The sequence below is a fragment of the Staurois parvus genome, unplaced genomic scaffold, assembly GCF_062004578.1.
Source record: "Staurois parvus isolate SC_StPar_1 unplaced genomic scaffold, SC_StPar_1.0 ptg000002l, whole genome shotgun sequence".
In the NCBI taxonomy this organism is placed as follows: Eukaryota; Metazoa; Chordata; class Amphibia; order Anura; family Ranidae; genus Staurois; species Staurois parvus.
Window position 1 is genome coordinate 2000085 of NW_028317798.1, and position 20076 is coordinate 2020160.

The following is a 20076-nucleotide window of genomic DNA, read 5'->3' on the forward strand; positions in this document are numbered from 1 at the left end:
CAGCAGGTTTCGGGCCAAAAGGAGGGGTAAATCAGGAGGATCAAGTAGGAGGATGGGTTACTGTAGTTAGAGTAGTAGGAGCTTATTGAAGGCCAGTCCTGTGTTTAAGCATCCAAACAAATTTGCCACATTGGAAAAAGATATGTGATTGGGAAACTCAAAGTTGGCAGCCCTAAATGTCACTGCTACCACTAAGAGCCAGTATCCCATCTAGTAGTGTGGTAAGGGTTATGCAGGAAGGCTTTGACAGGTGGCTGTCATTGGGGATTCTATAATTAAAAGGACTGATGAAATAAATTTGTTGCCAGGATCCCCTCAATTGAATGATTTTCTGTTTCTTTGGTGTAGTTTTTGGCATGTGGTGGACTAGGTTGGACTAGGCTTGACCCAGTTGTCTTGTGACAAATGACAGAAAACCCAAATACCTTTTATTTCCCTTTTCTATAAGTGATCACATACTTCCCAGCTTCATAGGGATTTGGGGGAGGTGAAGCAGCAGCACACTATGCAGGGAGGGGAGGGTGTTCGTCAAGAAATGTCTTAGCTCCCAGCACAGCCAGAACACTGACCTCCCTTTGTTCACATGTCTAGTGTGGTCTGTTTAATAAGAAAGCAGAGGGACTGGACAGAGCTTCAGGTATTTCACACAAAGGAAGCAATACAAAGAGAACAGGATACTTTTTCATACAAGTACATGGTACAGCAGGCACATATCAGGAATATGAAATGCTGGGTTTTCATATTCTTTAAGAATCAATTTAAAGAACTAGGCTGAACATTGTAGGACCTTCAAAGTTATATTCTCTGGAACTTTGTGCCATGCACAACACAGGAAACACAGTGGAATCTTACAGGACTGAATGCATGGCTAAAGACCTGGTGTAAGACGGAGAATATGGGTTTCTAGAGCACTGGGCTGACTTTCATTGGGGTACAGCCTATATGCTAAAGAAGGATTGCACCTACATGGAAGGGAGTCTGCTGTGCTGGAAGAGAGTTTTATGGGAAGGCTGAATGAATATTTAAACTAGGATTGGCAGGGAAAGGAGAATTAGAATATAATGGGGCATACAAGTCAAACAGTGGGTCAGATACTAACAAAGGATAGAATGGGGAAATATGGGGGGAGTGGCAGGTGATTCCAGTGTTGCAAACAACAGTACACTTTGTATTAACAAAAAAAAAAGATATGCAAAGAACAAATGCAAAATGCAACAGTGGATTAAATTGTTTGTTCACAAATAAGTCTACCAAGAAAAATAGAAGGGTTGGATGCTTTGGTGCATAAAGAGAACTCTATTTCAGCTGTTATTGTTGAATCTTGTATTCATTCTTCACGTGAATGAGCTATTCCTATTCCTGCCTATGCTCTCTTATGGAAAGGCAGGGTAAAGCAAAAAGGTGGTGTTGTCTGTTTTTATGCGAGAAGTGATTTAACAGCGAGTGTAAAAGAGGACCTTGTTGATGGAGAATTTGATGGTACTAAAGCAAAAGTCAGCAAGCAGTCAAAAGTCAGCTGAGGAAGTAAGCAAAGAGTTAGACAGAGGAGTGGTTGTTGATATAGTTTACGTGGACTTTGTAAAAGTGTTTGACACTGTTTCCCACACACAACTAAAGTGCAAGGTAAAGTCTATAGGCTTGGAAACATCAGTCTGTAAATAGAATACTGGCTAAAATACCATGTTCAGAGAGTAGTGATTAATGGTTTAAAGAATGGTTTAAAGGTTTCAGTGGTTTAAAGAATGGTTTAAAGGTTTCAGTGGTTCTGTATTGTGATCCTTACTTTTTAAATGATATAGAGTTTGGGATTAAAAGTATGACAAGCTATGTACTAGAATATTATCCTTACAGAATGTCTCCAATTTTCTGTACAACTGGGGATGTTAACGGTTGATAAGGATTTGGGTGTTTCTGTAGTTCATAGACTTAATAACAGTATGCAATGCCAAGCTGTTGTTTGTAAAGCAAGAGCTTTTCTTGTATTAAGAGGTATCGACTCCAGGGTGAGATATATCATTTTACTCCTGTACAAATCATTAGTAAGACTTCAACAGGAATATTCAGTTTTGGGCACCAATTCACAAAAAGAACATTGGGAAACTGGAGAAAGTGCAGAGAAGAGCAACCAGACTGATAAGAGGCATGGAGGAGCTCAGCTATGAAGAAATATTAGCTGAACTGATTTAATTCTCTCTTGAGAAGAGGCGATCAAGGGGGGATATAACTGTGTATAAATACAAAAGTGGTCCATATAGTGAACTTGGTGCAGGGTTATTCACTTTAAGTTCATCACAAAGAACAAGGGGGCATGCTTTACTTCTGGAGGAAAAGAGATTTAACTTCCGCATACAGATATGCTTCTCCACAGTAACAGCTGTGAAAATGTGGAATAGACTCCCTCAAGAACTCTTTCTAGCCAGCTCAGTAGATTGTTTCATAAAAGAGCTGGAAACATTTCTAAAAGCACAAAAATACGTGGATATTGACATTAACACCAGACATTGTTGATCCAGGGAATATTCAACGGCCTTCTATGGAATCAAGAAGAAATGTATATTTCCCCGCTAGTGCAAATTGGACCATGCTTTGTAAGATTTTTTTCTTTCCTCTGAATCAGCTGTGAGTTTCGGATTCTGTATACAGAGGTTTTTGATTTAATTTTTTTGTTTACTAATTTAAACTATTTGTTCCTTTTGATTGATCCCCCTAGCTAACTACTGTATGTAACCTATGTAAGGTGACAGATATGGAAAAAAAATGGAGCCCAGAGAGTTTGCAGAGTTTTTGGTGAGAACAGGTCTCCATAACTAGGTCCTCATTTTACCTGGTAGCCTTATCTCATTATTAATTTCAGCTGAACACAGGGTCTTTAGATTTGCAAGCTGACTAATGCTCAGGGATCTCTCTCAATCACTCCACTGTAGGTGCCTGCTGCTGGGTGAAAAGGCTGACTGCTGAAAGAACACTAGAAAGGTACATGTGCTGCCTGTTTGTTTTGGGGAACCCATACAGGGATAGTCTGTTAATCAAAAACTAACCTGTGTTTAGTAAATAGCTTGGACAAGTAGTTATTTTGTTTGTTTTATGCACTGCACTGCGTTCTTTGAAGGACTGAGAGAAGAGGAGGGGCATAGAGTACATTGGATTCCCTCACAGAATGCCTTGTATTCAGTAAAAAAAAATACAAGACATTTTCTGAATGGAAGAGATGGACAGTAAGCCCACCAATATCATCAGTATACTAAAGCCAGAACTGTAAGCTCATGGCTGACATCAGTATCTAGTAACTAACTGGATAGTTTTAACTGACTGGCAGTTGGCAAAGCATAGCACACAGCCACTTTAGACCAATCACAATGAAAAAAAAGTGCTTATTTCTATGCTTCCCCTTTAAGGGAACAAATATATATTGATACAGATTAGAATCAGCATATATAAAGGTACTACAAATCCAATCCTTAACGTGTATCTAAAGCACACTTTTTTATTTATTGATGGAGCAGAGAAAGGTTAGAACCCATTTAGGTTTTTATTGTGGTCTGCACCCCCCTGGAAAGGTTCACCCTCTATCTGTCCTAGTGACTGTAGCAATCATGCCCACAGAGATGGACGCGGTCATCCATTTTGCTTCAAACCCCTCCATATTGTATTTCTCTCTCCCAAATCAGATTCCTCAGACAACGCCCCTCCCTCTCTGTTGAGTGACATGTGGTCTGTTTGTTGCAGAGATCACAGGCAGCAAACTCATTGGGAGGGAGTCATGGCTATAAAACCCCCAGCCGAGCTGGGGCCTAGATGTCTGTTAACTTCTCAATCTGGGATATCGTAAAGGCACAAATCAAGTCCTTCACTGAGCTCAAAGGCATTCCAGGTAGTCGTAAAAACAAACTTACATTTTAAAACCCAGTTTTCCATATAATTTTATATCTCCAAATAGGAAATAATTACACAAACATGGAGCACATATTCGGATGGCTCACTTTAATACAAATCGCCTGATACATGACACCCTCTATCTGACATATACAGGAAAGCAGAAAATTATATCTCCTTAACCATTTAAGCAGGTGTGTCATATTTCATATCTAACCGTTCAGCAGATGATTCTGGGTATTAATCTACTCGTGGATAGAATGTTATATGTACCTAGGAAAAGTTATTGGCCATAGTATAATTTGGGAAGGCTTTGGTCATTGCCTGAGCTCCCCGCCTACACAACCCCCTCCCCAAATGAGGAGATTGGTTCTCTGCTTCAGGGATACACCCTGTGGAGTTCCTAGAAAAAGCTAAGCTAAGCTAAGCTAAGCTGAGTTGAGGTTGAAGAATTCTTCCTTTTTAACATCGGAACCCACTTGGGAGACGGCCCTTTTGCTCTGAAACCTCATCTGCTTAACCCAGGCTGACGGCAAGTACTTTATCTATCTAAATTTCTTTCTGTTATCTCTTAGCTGTGCTATTGTTCTCTGTATTTTTATATATATTGGCTACATCTTTTTCTGTAAATATTTTTATTGCACCCTTTTGACCTTTTAGTAATAAATCTTACTTTCTGAAAGTGTTGAACTGTTTCTAAAGCTCTTTAATGCAAACTAAGCACCCCTGCCTCTGAAGAACGCTACTGTGTGTGTGTTTTAAACTTCGGTATATCTCTGCCTGCGGTGACAGTGGTATACCGACGATTATTCAAACATCATAGTGTTATTGCTGATATTGCCGAGTTTCCTCTTTCTCTGTACAAAAAGTAGGTGGTGGCAGTGTGAAGGGTTAATTGCGTAATTAACCTGACCCAGTAACAATCGCTCGCAGGCTACAGGTACACCGGTTGTGGTCCATTAGCTGGAAAATCTGTGTGCAGGGTGCAGCTGGGCGTGGCATTGTTAGGCACGTGACAGCGCGGTTTTAGAATGGCTAGTCCTTTGGTGACGAGTTTGGTGAGAAGGGCTGGGGTCAGACGCAGCGATCGTCACAGTGACCATTATCACAATAACTAGAATTAGAATAATATTCTAAATTTTGAGTCACTAGAACAGAAATAAAAGGGACATATTCCAGTGGAAACAATTTTTCTGGCAAGAAAGGTATTCTCTCAATTAGAAGAGAATGTTTCTCATTTCTTATTGTGTCTACAGGTCAGGATGCATAGGGAATGGAAAGCTTCCCAATGGAACACAGATGATTAAAAAAGTGGTTTGAATTGTTCCCTTCTCTATTTAAAATGAATAAAAAGGTGTGATCTTAGATACAGTGGGGCAAAAAAGTATTTAGTCAGCCACCAATTGTGCAAGTTCTCCCACTTACAAAGATGAGAGAGGCCTGTAATTGGCATCATAGGTAGACCTCAACTATGAGAGACAAAATGAGAAAACAAATCCAGACAATCTCATTGGCTGATTTGGAAAGAATTTATTTGCAAATTATGGTGGAAAATAAGTATTTGGTCAATATCAAAAGTTCATCTCAATACTTTGTTGTATATCCTTTGTTGGCAATGACAGAGGTCAAACGTTTCCTGTAAGTCTTCACAAGGTTAGCACACACTGTTGTTGGTATGTTGGCCCATTCCTCCATGCAGATCTCCTCTAGAACAGTGATGTTTTGGGGCTGTCACTGGGCAACAGGGACTTTCAACTCCCTCCAAAGGTTTTCTATGGGGTTGAGATCTGGAGACTGGCTAGGCCACTCCAGGACCTTGAAATACTTCTTACGAAGCCACTCCTTTGTTGCCCGGGCGGTATGTTTGGGATCATTGTCATGTTGGAAGACCCAGCCACGTTTCATCTTCAATGCCCTTGCTGATGGAAGGAGGTTTGCACTCAAAATCTCACGATACATGGTCCCATTCATTCTGTCCTGTACATGGATCAGTTGTCCTGGTCCCTTTGCGGAGAAACAGCCCCAAAGTATAATGTTGCCACCCCCATGTTTCACAGTAGGTATGGTGTTCTTTGGATGCAACTCAGCATTCTCTCTCCTCCAAACATGACGAGTTGTGTTTCTACCGAACAGTTCTATTTTGGTTTCATCTGACCATATGACATTCTCCCAATCCTCTTCTGGATCATCCAAATGCTCTCTAGCAAACTTCAGACGGGCACGGACATGTACTGGCTTAAGCAGGGGGACACGTCTGGCACTGCAGGATCTGAGTCCCTGGCGGCGTAGTGTGTTACTGATGGTAGCCTTTGTTACGTTGGTACCAGCTCTCTGCAGGTCATTCACTAGGTCCCCCCGTGTGGTCCTGGGATTTTTGCTCACCGTTCTTGTGATCATTTTGACCCCACGGGGTGAGATCTTGCGTGGAGCCCCAGATTGAGGGAGATTATCAGTGGTCTTGTATGTCTTCCATTTTCTAATTATTGCTCCCACAGTTGATTTGTTCACACCAAGCTGCTTGCCTATTGCAGATTCAGTCTTCCCAGCCTGGTGCAGGTCTACAATTTTGTTTCTGGTGTCCTTCGACAGCTCTTTGGTCTTCACCATAGTGGAGTTTGGAGTGTGACTGTTTGAGGTTGTGGTCAGGTGTCTTTTATACTGATAACAAGTTCAAACAGGTGCCATTGATACAGGTAATGAGTGCAGGACAGAGGAGCCTCTTAAAGAAGAAGGTACAGGTCTGTGAGAGCCAGAAATCTTGCTTGTTTGTAGGTGACCAAATAATTATTTTCCACCATAATTTGCAAATAAATTCTTTCCAAATCAGCCAATGTGATTGTTTGGATTTGTTTTCTCATTTTGTCTCTCATAGTTGAGGTCTACCTATGATGCCAATTACAGGCCTCTCTCATCTTTTTAAGTGGGAGAACTTGCACAATTGGTGGCTGACTAAATACTTTTTTGCCCCACTGTATATGTATATAGATTTGTTTCGTATACTAGTTGTTTTAAAATCAATTCGAAATTTGAATTTCAGAAGATATGGTTGTTCTATTTTATTATATTCTAGTCTGTTCTGCTTTTTTTTCAATTCTATTCTATCATTTTCTTTTCTATTCTATTCTATTGTTATCTGTTCTGTTTTTAATTTCTATCCTATTCTATTTTCTCTTCTATTTTTATATTCTATACCTTTATTTTCTACTTTCTATTTTACTTTCCATCTCCTTCTGTTCTATTCTCCAGCCTAAGTAGGATTCATCATCCTATTTCACTTTTATATTTATATATATATTGTGGGAACTCGCTTCAACGTGGTAGAGCTTCTTCAAAGCACACAGCAACTCGCTTCTTTTAAGGGCTTTTTTGCCCACTTTTATTTACAAGAAAGTTCAAATAACAGAAGTTTCCCACACAGGGGTATTGATCATCCACAAAACAAAATTCAGCCTCCTGGCTTATACTGAGCTTGATGTCTGCCTCCTGCAGACTTCTTCTAGACACGGCTCTTGCACACCGCTGGCCACTAGCACACAGCTAGTCTCTAGCAGCCCCTTGCTGCTTTTGGCTCCCACCTCTCCTAGCTGAAGCCCACCTGACTCCTATCTGCCAGGGTGGGGCCCTGCTGACTCCTAGCTGCCGGGGTGGAGCCCTGCTGACTCCTAGCTGCCGGGGTGGAGCCCAGAACCCTGGTCCTGACTCTCTCTAAAGGCCTGCACACACCTGTGCAATCAGTCTCCTGGCCATTCCCAAAACCTGGTCCCAGGATTGGAGATTTCATCCCTCCCAGATCTCTTTGAAATCTCCAGGCTCCAGATCCCAAAACAGACCTTACAAACAAAGGAGGAAAGTGAAAAGCCACTTTCCTCCGTATCAAACCTTTACCCTGGAGCCCCTCAACCTGCCTTGTTGAGAATCCAGGGTGACAGACCACCACACTGTCACAATATATATATATATATATATATATATATATATATATATATATATATATATATATATATATATATATATCTTAGATTGTAGGCTCCAAGGAGCAGGGCCCTCATAGCCCTCTTGTATTGAACTGTATTGTCGCTGTATTGTCTCCCGTAATCTCTCACAATTAGTATGTAATGAAATCAAAAGAAAGTCCTAAAAGAAAAAAGTCCTTAAATTGTGACTGAATCTTCCATAAATCACATAACTGGAAAAAAAGTGATGAGTTGTCTCAAAGAGGGAGAGAAGAAATCCTCCACCAACACCATACACAGCCTCTTACCAGAGGGTAAGACCACAGGTCATGTGGTCTAACACAGCATATACAGACGGTCAAATGGAAGGATGGGTCCATATCTCTTCTCGACCTAGAGGCACTTCCACAGCTCACACCACAGAAGTTGTACTCCAAATAGTGGCCGCAAGATAAAGATGGAAATATAGGGCCATAAGGCTTCTCCACCAAAAGGCAACTCCACAGTTTATAACATGAATGTTATACTTCAATAAACATAATTCATGTAAAAAGAAACAAAGGTTCCTCATGGCATAGTAGTAAGATAATGCAATGTTTCAAAAAAGAAATGCACTTACAAATCAGCAGTAGAAAAAAGCATCTGAATTTGTTATTGTTTCCAATCGACAAAATGGCCGCGGTACATGGCATGATGACGTCAGAGGATGTAGCTTCATCCTACGCGTTTCATGATAGAAGGCATCGTCAGGGGCGATGCCATCTATGACGAAACACGTAGGGTGGAAACGTCATATGCCTGATGAAGGGGTCCTGCAAGACTCTGAAACGTTGCCTTGCTGTAACTATGTGATTGTTCATTAAAACGTTTGGACCCATATTGGTGATCCTAAGTGCATTTTGGCACATTTGTAGGCGCCTTGCAAAACACACATCTGCTACCCATGCATGAGGTATCAGTAACAATTAATGGCATTGGAACCATGACATGCATTTGTAGTGCGCTTCTGAAAAGCTGAGTGTGAATGCAGCTTTAGAAATGTTAGGAATCAGCAATATTCAGTAGTTTAACAATAGTCAACTGGTCAGGGTTAAAATCCAGTCTTGTAATTCCACAAGTAGAAATTAGGAGCATTTCTAGGAGATAAACGGACATTTTTCTGTACTTGCAGGATCATTAAAAAATAAAAAACAGGGGAAAATGGGCATGTACTGCCGTGATGTAGTCAATCATGTTCTCAGTGCTGCTATAATTCAAGGTCTGGGTCTTCTTCGTTAGAACATTGTTATAAAATGATTGAATAGTGTGAAAAAATATGGATTTTATAGGTATCACAACCATAAAATATAAATTATCATATTTTATTGTACAAAATGTAAAAGAAATGCATTTGCATGAAAACAATCACACATTACTGCTCATGCATCAAACTATTTGGAGGAACTACCCCTATTAATGATAGTGTACTTATGATCAAAATTTACACAAAACCATATACTGGGGGGGGGGGGGTAACACCATCTTGCTTGTCATTGCGCAACATGCTTACTCAACATGTTTTGCGAATACCCCATTCCTCAGGAGCATTGGAGGTGCAGTGTTACCATAGAACCAAAACGTAATGAAATTAAAATACATAAATATACAAATTTAAAGGTTTTTTTTCTATTATACAAATTAAATTAGTGCAAATTAGTGCTTTGTATCCACCAAATTATTCTTAGTGTATAGGCTTATGTATAGGCCTATAATATGGTAATATATGGCACCTTGGTTTGGATTTTTTATGACCTCCTCCTTTTTTTGATGATGCCTCCGCAAGTTTTCTAAATAAGCATGATGCACCCCATATTTATTTTCATAAGCCAAAAAAAAAGCCAAATAGATAGTAATGGAATGGCTTGATTAAGGTGAGATACTGTGTGTTTCCCGCTCTCCATACAAGTTAAAATGGTTATGGATGGCAAAGTTCTAATTTTCATTGTTGAAGCTAGACATGCTTCAACATTCAGTGTCCAGAGCAAAGGTGTCAAACTGCAGCCCCCCTCTTCCTGATACCAACCAGGGAGGGGGTTTGGTTGGGAGAGTAGGGTGTGGGATGCATCACACTGCACTGAATCCTGTAGCATTCTATCCCACAGAAAAATATGAGGTAATGATGTAAAAGTAATGGAGAGTGTGTTTCCAAAAAAATGTTCTGTGTACACGGGGTGATTAGGGCAGGGGTAGACAATCTTTGAAAGGTGGAGATCTACCTGAGAGAACCTATGGCCTGTCAAGGGAGGCTCCGTACATTTTCACCTTTGGGATATACAGACTCTATCTGCGTTTATCAGATGAATAAAACACAGTTTTAATAGCTGCATTTGGGTATCAGTGTTAAGTGCAACAAGAATACCTTAGGGTGATTTTTAAGCTGAATATCTGTGAGTTCAAATACTACCTTGTGCACACTTTCCCAAAATGAACCTATTCAATGGGCACTGCCAAAAAATGTGAAAGAGAAACCCATGTCCCTGCAGACACCTCCAACACACTGGCGATGCAGTTGAGAACATTTTGTTTACAAAGGCGGGCACCCTGTACCATCTGGTCAACAATTTATATCCAGTTCCTTGCACTCTGCGCAAAGAATAAAATATGGTCCCTCTGTTCCTCCATTAAGGTAAGGCTGAGATTGGACTCCCATTTACTGAATGACAGAAAAAAACCTTCATCTGGATTCAAAAGAGACTTATGACTCCAAGACAGGATGCTGGAGAGGGGACACATCAGAGAAGTAATTATCGAAGAGAGAGTACTGCTCATTGACAGTGTATGGTTTAATGGATGAAAGAAAGTGTTTGATTTGAAGTGCCTCCCAGAATGACAATGGAGGAGTTATGGATTGAATATCTGGAATAGATGTCCACTTACTTCGGTCTGAAGTCGAAATTGGTTTGCAACTAAGAGTAGCCTGAAGCATTGTTCTGCATGAGATACCAAGGGAGAAACTAGTGGAGCCAATGGCACTTGTCATCCCCGATGTACCAGCGGTGGGGGACAAGATGCGCCCCACTTTCGATAACCTTGCCAAGTTAGCCTCCCCTCTGAAGATGTGCCTTAGCACGAAAGGCCTTAGGAGGAGCTGACAGCTTGTGACTCTTTATTGCCGCCCAGACCACGAGGAGGTCTGGCGGCCATTTTACTTTAGGTCTGTATCACCTTTTTCAGCTTGTATTTTCTGGCTTTGCCAGTGTTGTTACTGACCTGCTTTATATTAGTCTACTACAAATAAAGTTTGAAATTCTACACTATGGGTATTCTCCCATCTCTTTCCCCTTACTGAGGGGTTACCAGACCAGCATACACAGCCTTCACTGCATACTATATCCAGAGGAGGGAGACTTCACCCGGATTGTGCACCCTGATCTTGAGGAGGTCCTCTGAGTCCAGCAGACCATCGCTTGATGATACCCCTTCTTGAGGGAAATGACACCTGCTGACCTCAATACATATGCGCATTTCCTATGCGCGGTCGGTGAGTGCGCATTTCTGTCATTTCTACTGGATCTTTCACAGCTGTGTTACTACCTGGTTGTCGCTTTATCAATTGCACAAACATTTTTGAACGAACTGTTGGTTTGACATTTTCAGCGCTGCACTTTATATTTATTATCTAAACGTAAGGCGGTTGTGATCTCCTTTAGTGCTTTAGCTGCTTATCCATTCATTCACATATAAGGAGCACTCGCTTTATTATATTATATATTTTTGCCAAGGCATTACCTATTATTGGATGCACTTTAACTACAGAGGGAGTGTAAGTAAGTGTAAGGGGAATTGCCAAGGTAACGTTTGCAAGGGAAGAGGAGCCACGTCCTGCTCTAGGCCCACCCAATGGTTAAAGGCCCCACATTTGAGCCAATTGAGGGCTCTACTCATGTCCACTGTTTGAATTTAAAGGTGGCAGGGAATCCCATACCCCCCCCCCCCAGTTTTAGGAAGAGAAAATATTCAATAGGAAATTCTCCTAGCCCCATATGACCAAAATAAGTTAATGAACTTTGCATTGACTGAGCGGAGGAAGGCCCTAGAAATGTGGACTGGGAGGGTTTGTAGAAGGTACAAAAGCCTGGGGAGAATATTCATTTTTAGAATGTTATTCCTTCCAAACCAAGTAAAGGATTGGGAATTCCAGTGTTTTAAATCTGAGTGGATCAATGCCAATAAAGATGGGAAATTTTCTTTGAAAATATCTGCTGTAGATGATGTCATGTTGACACCCAGATACTGAATTTTGCCAGACACCCATGTGAATGGGAAATTTGCTTGAATGGTTCTCAGCCTGGATGAGGGGATGTTTTATATAGGGAAGTCTATTTATGTAGGGAAGTCTGAAGAATATTCATTGCTTCAGACTTCCCTACATTAATCTTATATATTGAGAGAGATGCGTAGTGTCAAAGTTAATGCAAAAAATTGGGTGGTTCCCAGTTGTGTGATGAAAAATATCATATCATCGGCTTAAGTAGCAACCTTTTGAGTATCCTTTCCTAACTTTAAAACTCTTGATGTCTGTATTCGTCCTTGGTCCAGGAGGGTAGCTACTGTATATAATAGTGGTAAATATTGAGTAGACACACGGCACCAATTGCTTTATGTCTTGTCATGGATGTGTGGCGACATCTAGAGGGTTTCCCTTTTCGTAAAATCACTTGATTCAGGTGTTCAAATCACCTCCATGGCCACAGGTGTTTAAAATAATGCACCTAGGCATCCAGACTGCTTCCACAAACATTTGTGAAAGAATGGTTCGCTCCCAGGAGCTCAATGAATTCAAGCGTGGTACTGTGATAGGTTGCCACCTGTACAATAAGTCCATCCATGAAATTTCCTTGCTACTAAATATTGCAGTCAACTGTTAGTGGTATTATAACAAAGTGGATGCAACTGGGAACAACAGCAACTCAGCCACTAAGTGGTGGGCCATGTAAAATGACAATGCGGGGTCAGCGCATGATGAAGTGCACAGTGCGCAGAAGTCACCAGTTGTCTGCAGAGTTAATAGCTAAAGTCCTCCAAACTTCATGTGGCCTTCAGATTAGCACAACAGTGTGTAGAGAGCTACTTGAATGGGTTTCCATGGCTGAGCAGCTGCATCCAAGCCTTACATCACCAAGTGCAATGCAAAGCGTCAGATGCAGTGGTGCAAAGCATGCTGCCACTGGACTCTAGAGGACTGGAGACGTGTTCTCTAGAGTGATGAATCACGCTTCTCTATCTGGCAATCTAAAGGATGTGTCTGGGTTTGGCGGTTGCTAGGAGAAGGTATTTGCCTGACTGCATTGTGTCAAGTGTAAAGTTTGGGCGGAGGGCGGATTATGGTGTAGGGTTGTTTCTCAGGGGTTGGGGTTGGCCCTGTAGTTCCAGTGAAGAGAACACTTAAGGTGTCAGCATACCAAGACATTTTAGACAATTTCATGCTTCCAACTTTGTGGTAACAGTTTGGTGATGGCCCCTTCCTGTTCCAACATGACTGTGAACCAGTGCACAAGCAAGGTCCATAAAGACATGGATGAGCAAGTTTGGGGTGGAGGAACTTAACTGGCCTGCACCTCAACCTGACAGAACACCTTTTGGAATGAATTAGAGCAGAGACTGCGAGCCAGGCCTTCTCGTCTGACATCACTGACTGACCTCACAAATGTGCTTCTGGAAGAATGGTCAAATATTCCCATAGACAAACTTCTAAACCTTGTGGACAGCCTTCCCAGAAGAGTTGAAGCTGTTATAGCTGAAAAGAGTGTGCCAACTCAATATTCAAACCTACGGACTAAGACTGAGATGCCATTAGAGATCATGTGCATGTAAAGGCAGGCATCCCAATACGTTTGGCCATATAGTGCAGTTATTAATGGTGATATGCCCTTTATTAGGGCCCTCTGGTATTTATGAACATTGCAGACCTCTTATAGTGGGGTCTTTTTCTCCAGTAAGCAGCTAATGTTATAAGTGGTCAAAGAACTCACAAGGAGATTCACAGAAGATGAGGGAGGGGGGATGTTAAGAATACAACAAGAAGAACAGAAAGGTATGGTGAGCAATACCAAAGACACATACACACACCCCAACCGGGAAACCACATGTGGGAGCAAGGCCTAGGTGGGGAGTAAGTGAGGACTATAGAAGGTACCCAGACTCCTAGGAGGGTGCAGTATCATATGACCTGTCCAGGGGCGGACTGACAACTCAAGGGGCCCCCAGGCAATAGGGGATCATGGGGCCCCTGTGTCCTTGCCCAAACTCAAAAAAGCCTATGAAAAAGGTACCATGGGCATCTCATGGGGCCCCCTACTGACCCCGGGCCCTCGGGCAGTGCCCAAGTTTCCAAATGATCAGTCCGCCCCTGGACCTGTCAACATACTGTACAAGACCTCAAGAGTCAGCTCCTGGAAGGAAGGTTAGGGCAATAACTCAACAGGTCCTCATCCCCACCAATCTGACAAGAACCGAGCCAAGAGTACTCTAAATCCATATGAAATAATGAGCTAGAGAACAAAATAAAACAACTAAAAGAAGGTAAACAGTCACCATGAGATGCCCCAATGCTGGGGGCAATAGAATTGCTGAATTATTGAAAAAAAATAACTTTTTGATATTCTAATTTATTGAGATGCACCTGTATTTTCTTCTAATCATAGAACCATATAGTACATGTATGGCAGTGTAAAATATGAAAAGTACAAAATATGATTTAGCAGTCCAAACATAATGAACTAATTTTTTTGCAATGTGAAAAATGGGTAAAATATATCTTTCTAAGAAACCTAAATATGGAATGATTTGTAAAGATTAAAAAAAACATGGTATACACTTGCAGTTAAGGTAATTAAACATTTCTCTTAATATGGCTTTGTAAGCCAAGGTAATGTTTAAGAGTATATTCTATTTTATTTTACAAGGCAATGCAGCTTGGCCTCTTTGCTGTCTATACTAAATGCAAATACTGAGCATCAACAGGTAGATGTTGAATAACAAATACATACCGTTAAGATGAAAAGAACAGGACCCACAAATGCCCAGATTATGTCAGTCTGAATGTTTAGCCAGCAGTGACTGTCTGCCACATATTTATTCAAAGAGGTTGCCAAGGTCACGATTACAATAATGACTGGAAGACCTGCAGAAGAGGAGATAACAGATTTTTCAGCAGTAGATAAGATTAGGAAAGACAGAGAAACCTTACTGTTCTGCATTAAACATACAATAAGGTTACAATTTAGAATTGCTTGTAAATTAGCCAAAAAATTATACTTGCATTGAAGCCAATCTTCCTAATAAGGCATTCTGGGGTAAAATGTTTTCATTTGTGTTTTATACATGTTTGAATGCATCTGTTTTTTGGGGGGTTTTTTTTACTGGCATATTGCTGTAATGTGTTTAGCAAAAAAAAAAACAAAGTGTTAAAAAAACGCTTGAAAAAGTAGAGTAATCTTACTTACCAGCCTCCCCTCCAATGACTTCAATGATATTTGCTCTCTTTCAGAGATATTCTAGCCAATGGATCTTCCATATCCAACACTTGTGGGTGTGCCAGCTGCCTATACCCCCCACCATGCAATATGGTTTCACCCACTAGTCACCATGACTGCAGTTCTATAGGTATCCAGTGCACCCACGAGTGTGTAATGACGAAGGTTCTTTGGCCAGGGTAAGGGATCGCACCTTGAAGTCCAGTGAGGGACACAGGTTAGAGGGACAACTTTTATCTTGTAACTATTATTCACTGCTATTTATTTGCAACCCTAGGCTGGGTTCTTTAATCGCTCACGTACTGATGAAATAAACAGTAGCAAGGACATTTCTTTGACTCTTCTGTCCTGTAATTGACAACTGCAGGGAGAGAGGAGGTTGGGCCGTGCCCTGATTGGTTGTAGCTACAGCTGCAGAGGACCCACTGCTAGCAGTCATAAGGGAAGAGGACTTCTAATGCTCAAAGTATCCTTTGAGAAAGTCATTTAGATGAAACATGTCAGGAAGTGACGTCAGCTGGAACCAGAAGGGCCTGTGACACCATCTTAGTAAATGAAAATTATATACAGCCTGCCAATGTGAACATTTTCAATACTGTAAATGTGATAGGGGTTGCTGGGGGTCAGATGTTTTGGCACATGGGGCAATGAGCGCTGTGGAGGGTCATATGTTTGGTACTTTTATGAGCACAAGAATGTAGAATGTAAGAATTAGTGGCTAAATGGTTAGCTCTTCTGCCTGGCAGCACTAGGGTCGTTGGTTCAAATCCCAACCATGGCACCACCTGCCTCGAGTTTACATGTTCTCCTTGTGCCTGTGTGGGTTTCCTCTCACACTCCAAAAACACGCTGGTAGATCTAAATTGACCTTAGTATGTGTATGTATGAATATGAGTTCAGAACCTTAGATTGTAAGTTCCTTGAAGGCAGGGAATGATTTGAATGTACAATATATATGTAAAGCGCTGTGTAAATTGATGGTGCTATATAAGTATCTGTAATAAATAAATGTGAGCACAATATATTAAAGATTTGAATAACAGTGGAGTTTTGAATATAGTGCACCACTGAATCTTCATTTTTTCTTGTAACACTGAGTGTGAAGAAGATTTGAATATCAGGGATGGTCCCCAGGAGGAAGAGATTTGGATTGATAGTCATGATGATTTTTTATGTTTGATAAGGATTTAGACTAAAGGGGAATCACAAAGTCACCGATCACTGATGGGTTCACGTGCATGGTGGTATGCACACATGTGAGAATGGAAGTTGCACTATAGTTTGAAAGATACTGCACTATATGATATTTTTCTATTTAGTAGTACTGGAGAGATTGTAAAGAGGTTTAACTATTTGCCACCCGCGCTATAGCTGAAAGATAGCTACAGCACAGTTGTTTATAGACTTCCTCCCAGATCCACGTCCCCCCTGCGTGCCCCTGGGTCTGATCACAAATCAAGGCAAAGGGCCAATCGCAGCAACTCTTTGCCATGTAATCAGCTGTGTCCAATCACAGCTGATCCCATGTAATCAAAGGCATTTCCTTTCTTTACATGCTGTCTGAGGAAAGGAAAGCCAATAGCCACCAGTCCTGTGACATAGCATATTTACACTGATAATAAGGGCACTGATTATCAATGTCCTGATTATCAGTGCAGCCCCATCAGTGCCAATCAGTGACCATTATTGCAGCTTATCAGTGCCAGCTTATCAGTGCTCATCATTGCCACTTCATCAGTGCCCATCATTGCCATCTCATCAGTGTCCATCAGTGCAGCCTAATCAGCGCACCTCAGTGAAAAAGAAAAATTACTTATTTGCCAAATTTTATAACATAAACTAAGAAAAACAAAAATTAAGAAACCCAGTGGTGATTAAATACCACCAAAAGAAATCTCTATGGCTCCAAAAAAAGTATTCAAATTTCATATGGGTACAGTGTTGCATGGCCGTGCAATTGTAATTCAAATTACAGCTCTGAAAGCTAAAAATTGGTCTGGACAGGAAGGGGGTGTTGAAGGAAGACACAGAGATGTTGGAATAAAAAAAGCTTTATTAGACCCATGGATTGGTATAGGGGTCAGAAAATCTGGTAATAATCTTTGAGATTGAACCCATTGGATACACTTACCTATTGATTGACTGAAGAAACAGCTCTATATATGTAGCCTCCCTAGCGGTCTGATTATGTCAGTATTTCTGTGCTCAAAGCGGTAATTTTTTTTGCATGGAAATATGTAGTTTTTTTATTGAAGGCCTGTAATTTTTAGGAATAACTCACTGAAATTTGTCCGAACAAGAGTCTAGTAAACATCCCGGGTATGTTAAAATTTGAAACACAAAATCATAAATTATAATTTAATAAATAATCAAAAATAATAATAATATAATAATAAATTTAATTCAATAATGTAATAAAACCAAAAAAACTGAAATTTGAAATATAGCACCAAGTTCGCACATCATTGAGCAAAAATCGCAAAATCGTTTTCAGTGTCTGATGACGAATTTCCCCACGAATCATCACTCAATTCTGCAAGTAGTTCTAATTTACTATCGCTGTTCTCTAGCTGGTCTAAAACCGATTTTGACCTAAGGGGACGATTTTTGGATGCCATGGACATTTCTCAGTTTCAAGGCACAAAGAAGTGTAAAAATACAGGCAGGGCACAGGACAAAGCACTAGGGACAAAATGTATGTGAAATGCTTTGATACAGTAATGTTATACTATGTGATTTTAGTGTATTTAGTGAATGTCACTTTTTGACATTTTTAGAATTTCCCGCCAGTTCCGTGCCCGTACGTCCTGACGTCGCAGGGAACGGAACACGGAAGGACATTGCCGGGGACGCCGCAGGGAGTGCAGGAGAAGGTAAGTGCAGAAGGAATCCCGGAGCAACGCTGCAAGGTATTCCCGAGTGTAGATCGCGATTACCGCTTGTGGTGCTGAAACTTTACCCTGAGCTACACTTGGGAATATCTCCAGGGAGGTTAAGTGCTGGACGTTTTTAATCTACATACATTGGGAAAAGCTGCTGCTGTCTTGAACACTGTTTGCAGCCTGGGCTGAAAACATCCGAAGCTCAATGCTTTTTCTGCCGTGCTGTGTACTGTGTAGAGGCGGACTGACCATTTCGAAACTCGGACACTGCCCGAGGGCCCGGGGTCAGTAGGGGGCCCCATGAGATGCCCCTGGTACCTTTTTCATAGGCTTTTTTGAGTTTGGGCAAGGACACAGGGGCCCCATGATCCCCTATTGCCCGGGGGCCCCATGAGTTGTCAGTCCGCCCCTGGTACTGTGTAGGGTGCGAATCCGCAATCAGTCAATCGTGATCTACCAGTAGCAGGGCTGTAGATATTTTTTTTTCTGGAGGAGGTTTAAGCTCGCAGCTGAGCTGAATTTTTACCACTGCCCCACCACCACCAACTTCTCCCCCTTGAAGGAAGGAAGGAATGGAGGGGTGGAAGAAAGGAAGGGAAGGGTGGGTGGAAGGAAAGGAGGGGTGGGTGGATGGAAGGAAGGAATGAAGAGGTGGGAGGAAGGGAGGGGGTGGCAGTAACGGAGGAAGGAAGGGTTGATGGAAGGAAGGGAGGGGAGGAGGGAAGGAAAGGAGTTGAGGGTGGAAGGAAGAGAGGGTGGGTGGAAGGAGGGGAGGGGTGGAAGGAAGGATGGGGTGGGTGGAAGGAAGGGAGGAAGGAAGGGGTGGATGGAAGGAAGGGAGGGGGGAAGGAGTGGGTGGAAAAAAGGGAGGGGTGGAAAAAAGGGAGGGGTGGAAAAAAGGGAGGGGTGGGTGGGTGGAAAGAAGAGAGGAGTGGGTGGGAGGAAGGGAGAAAGGGGTGAATGGAAGGAAGAGATGGGAGGGGGGAAGGAAGGGAGGGTAGGTGGGAGGAAGGGAGGGGTGGGTGGAAGGAAGGAAGGGAGGGTGGAAAGGAGGGGTGGGTGGAAGGAAGGAAGGTAGATTGGACTCACGTGCTCAGTCAGATTAATCAGAGTTGTCGACTGCTCTGTGTTCAGTTTCTTGACCACACTGAATCTGAACGGACTGGAGTGCGGGCAGGCACAGGTGTAGGCAGAGCAGATCCAGCCTCTCTCCCCTCTTCTCCTATTGGTGTGGAGGATGGAGGGAGGGGCTGGGCAGTGAGAAGAACACAGCAGTGGTGCAGGTAAAGGGGGGGGGCAGAAAGCAAACTGAACTATCAGGTATGTTCTGTACAGCGGTGGGGGCGGTGACCAGCAGCTTTCTCCCTGTATGGCTTTCAATGAAGCAGCTGAAAGCCACTTCTCCTCTTCATCCTGCAGCTTCCAGCTGCTTCATTGAAAGCCATACAGGAGATTGCTGCTTGTCACCACCTCCACCGCCGCCCCTCCCACACACCCCTAGTCCCGGCGCTGCTCGCCGCCCCCACCTTATTTCCACTTATGGGCAAGTGGAAATTTTTAAGGGCTGCAGGGATGGTTGGCAACTCTCCTCTGGGGGAGGGGGGGTTATACCCCCCTTATCTACACCCCTGGCCAGAATGTCAGTTCAGGGCTGTGGAACGGACAGGTAGGCCTAGTGGCAGGGTAACGCACTGGCTGACGACAACCACCACCAACAGACCGAAGTCCCTCAGGGCGCGGAGTCTAAGTCCCAGGCTGCCCTTCACCAGGACCCCTGATGGTGGGGATGGACTTGACGCAGCCAGGAACCAGGTCGCAGCCCCCAAGACACCCCAGCTGCGGTAATGGCCGCTG

The 20076-nt window shown here is 42.3% G+C and overlaps 1 protein-coding gene across 2 annotated transcripts in view; it reads right to left on the reverse strand.

Annotated features, from left to right (window-relative positions):
- Window positions 1-20076, reverse strand: part of ADGRD2 (adhesion G protein-coupled receptor D2) — a 653782-nt gene that overhangs the window by 293161 nt on the left and 340545 nt on the right. For both annotated transcript variants that reach the window (XM_089665904.1, XM_089665444.1), the window contains exon 18: window positions 14855-14988. In XM_089665904.1, coding sequence (XP_089522030.1) covers window positions 14855-14988 — 134 coding nt within the window. The remainder of the gene's footprint in view (window positions 1-14854; window positions 14989-20076) is intronic.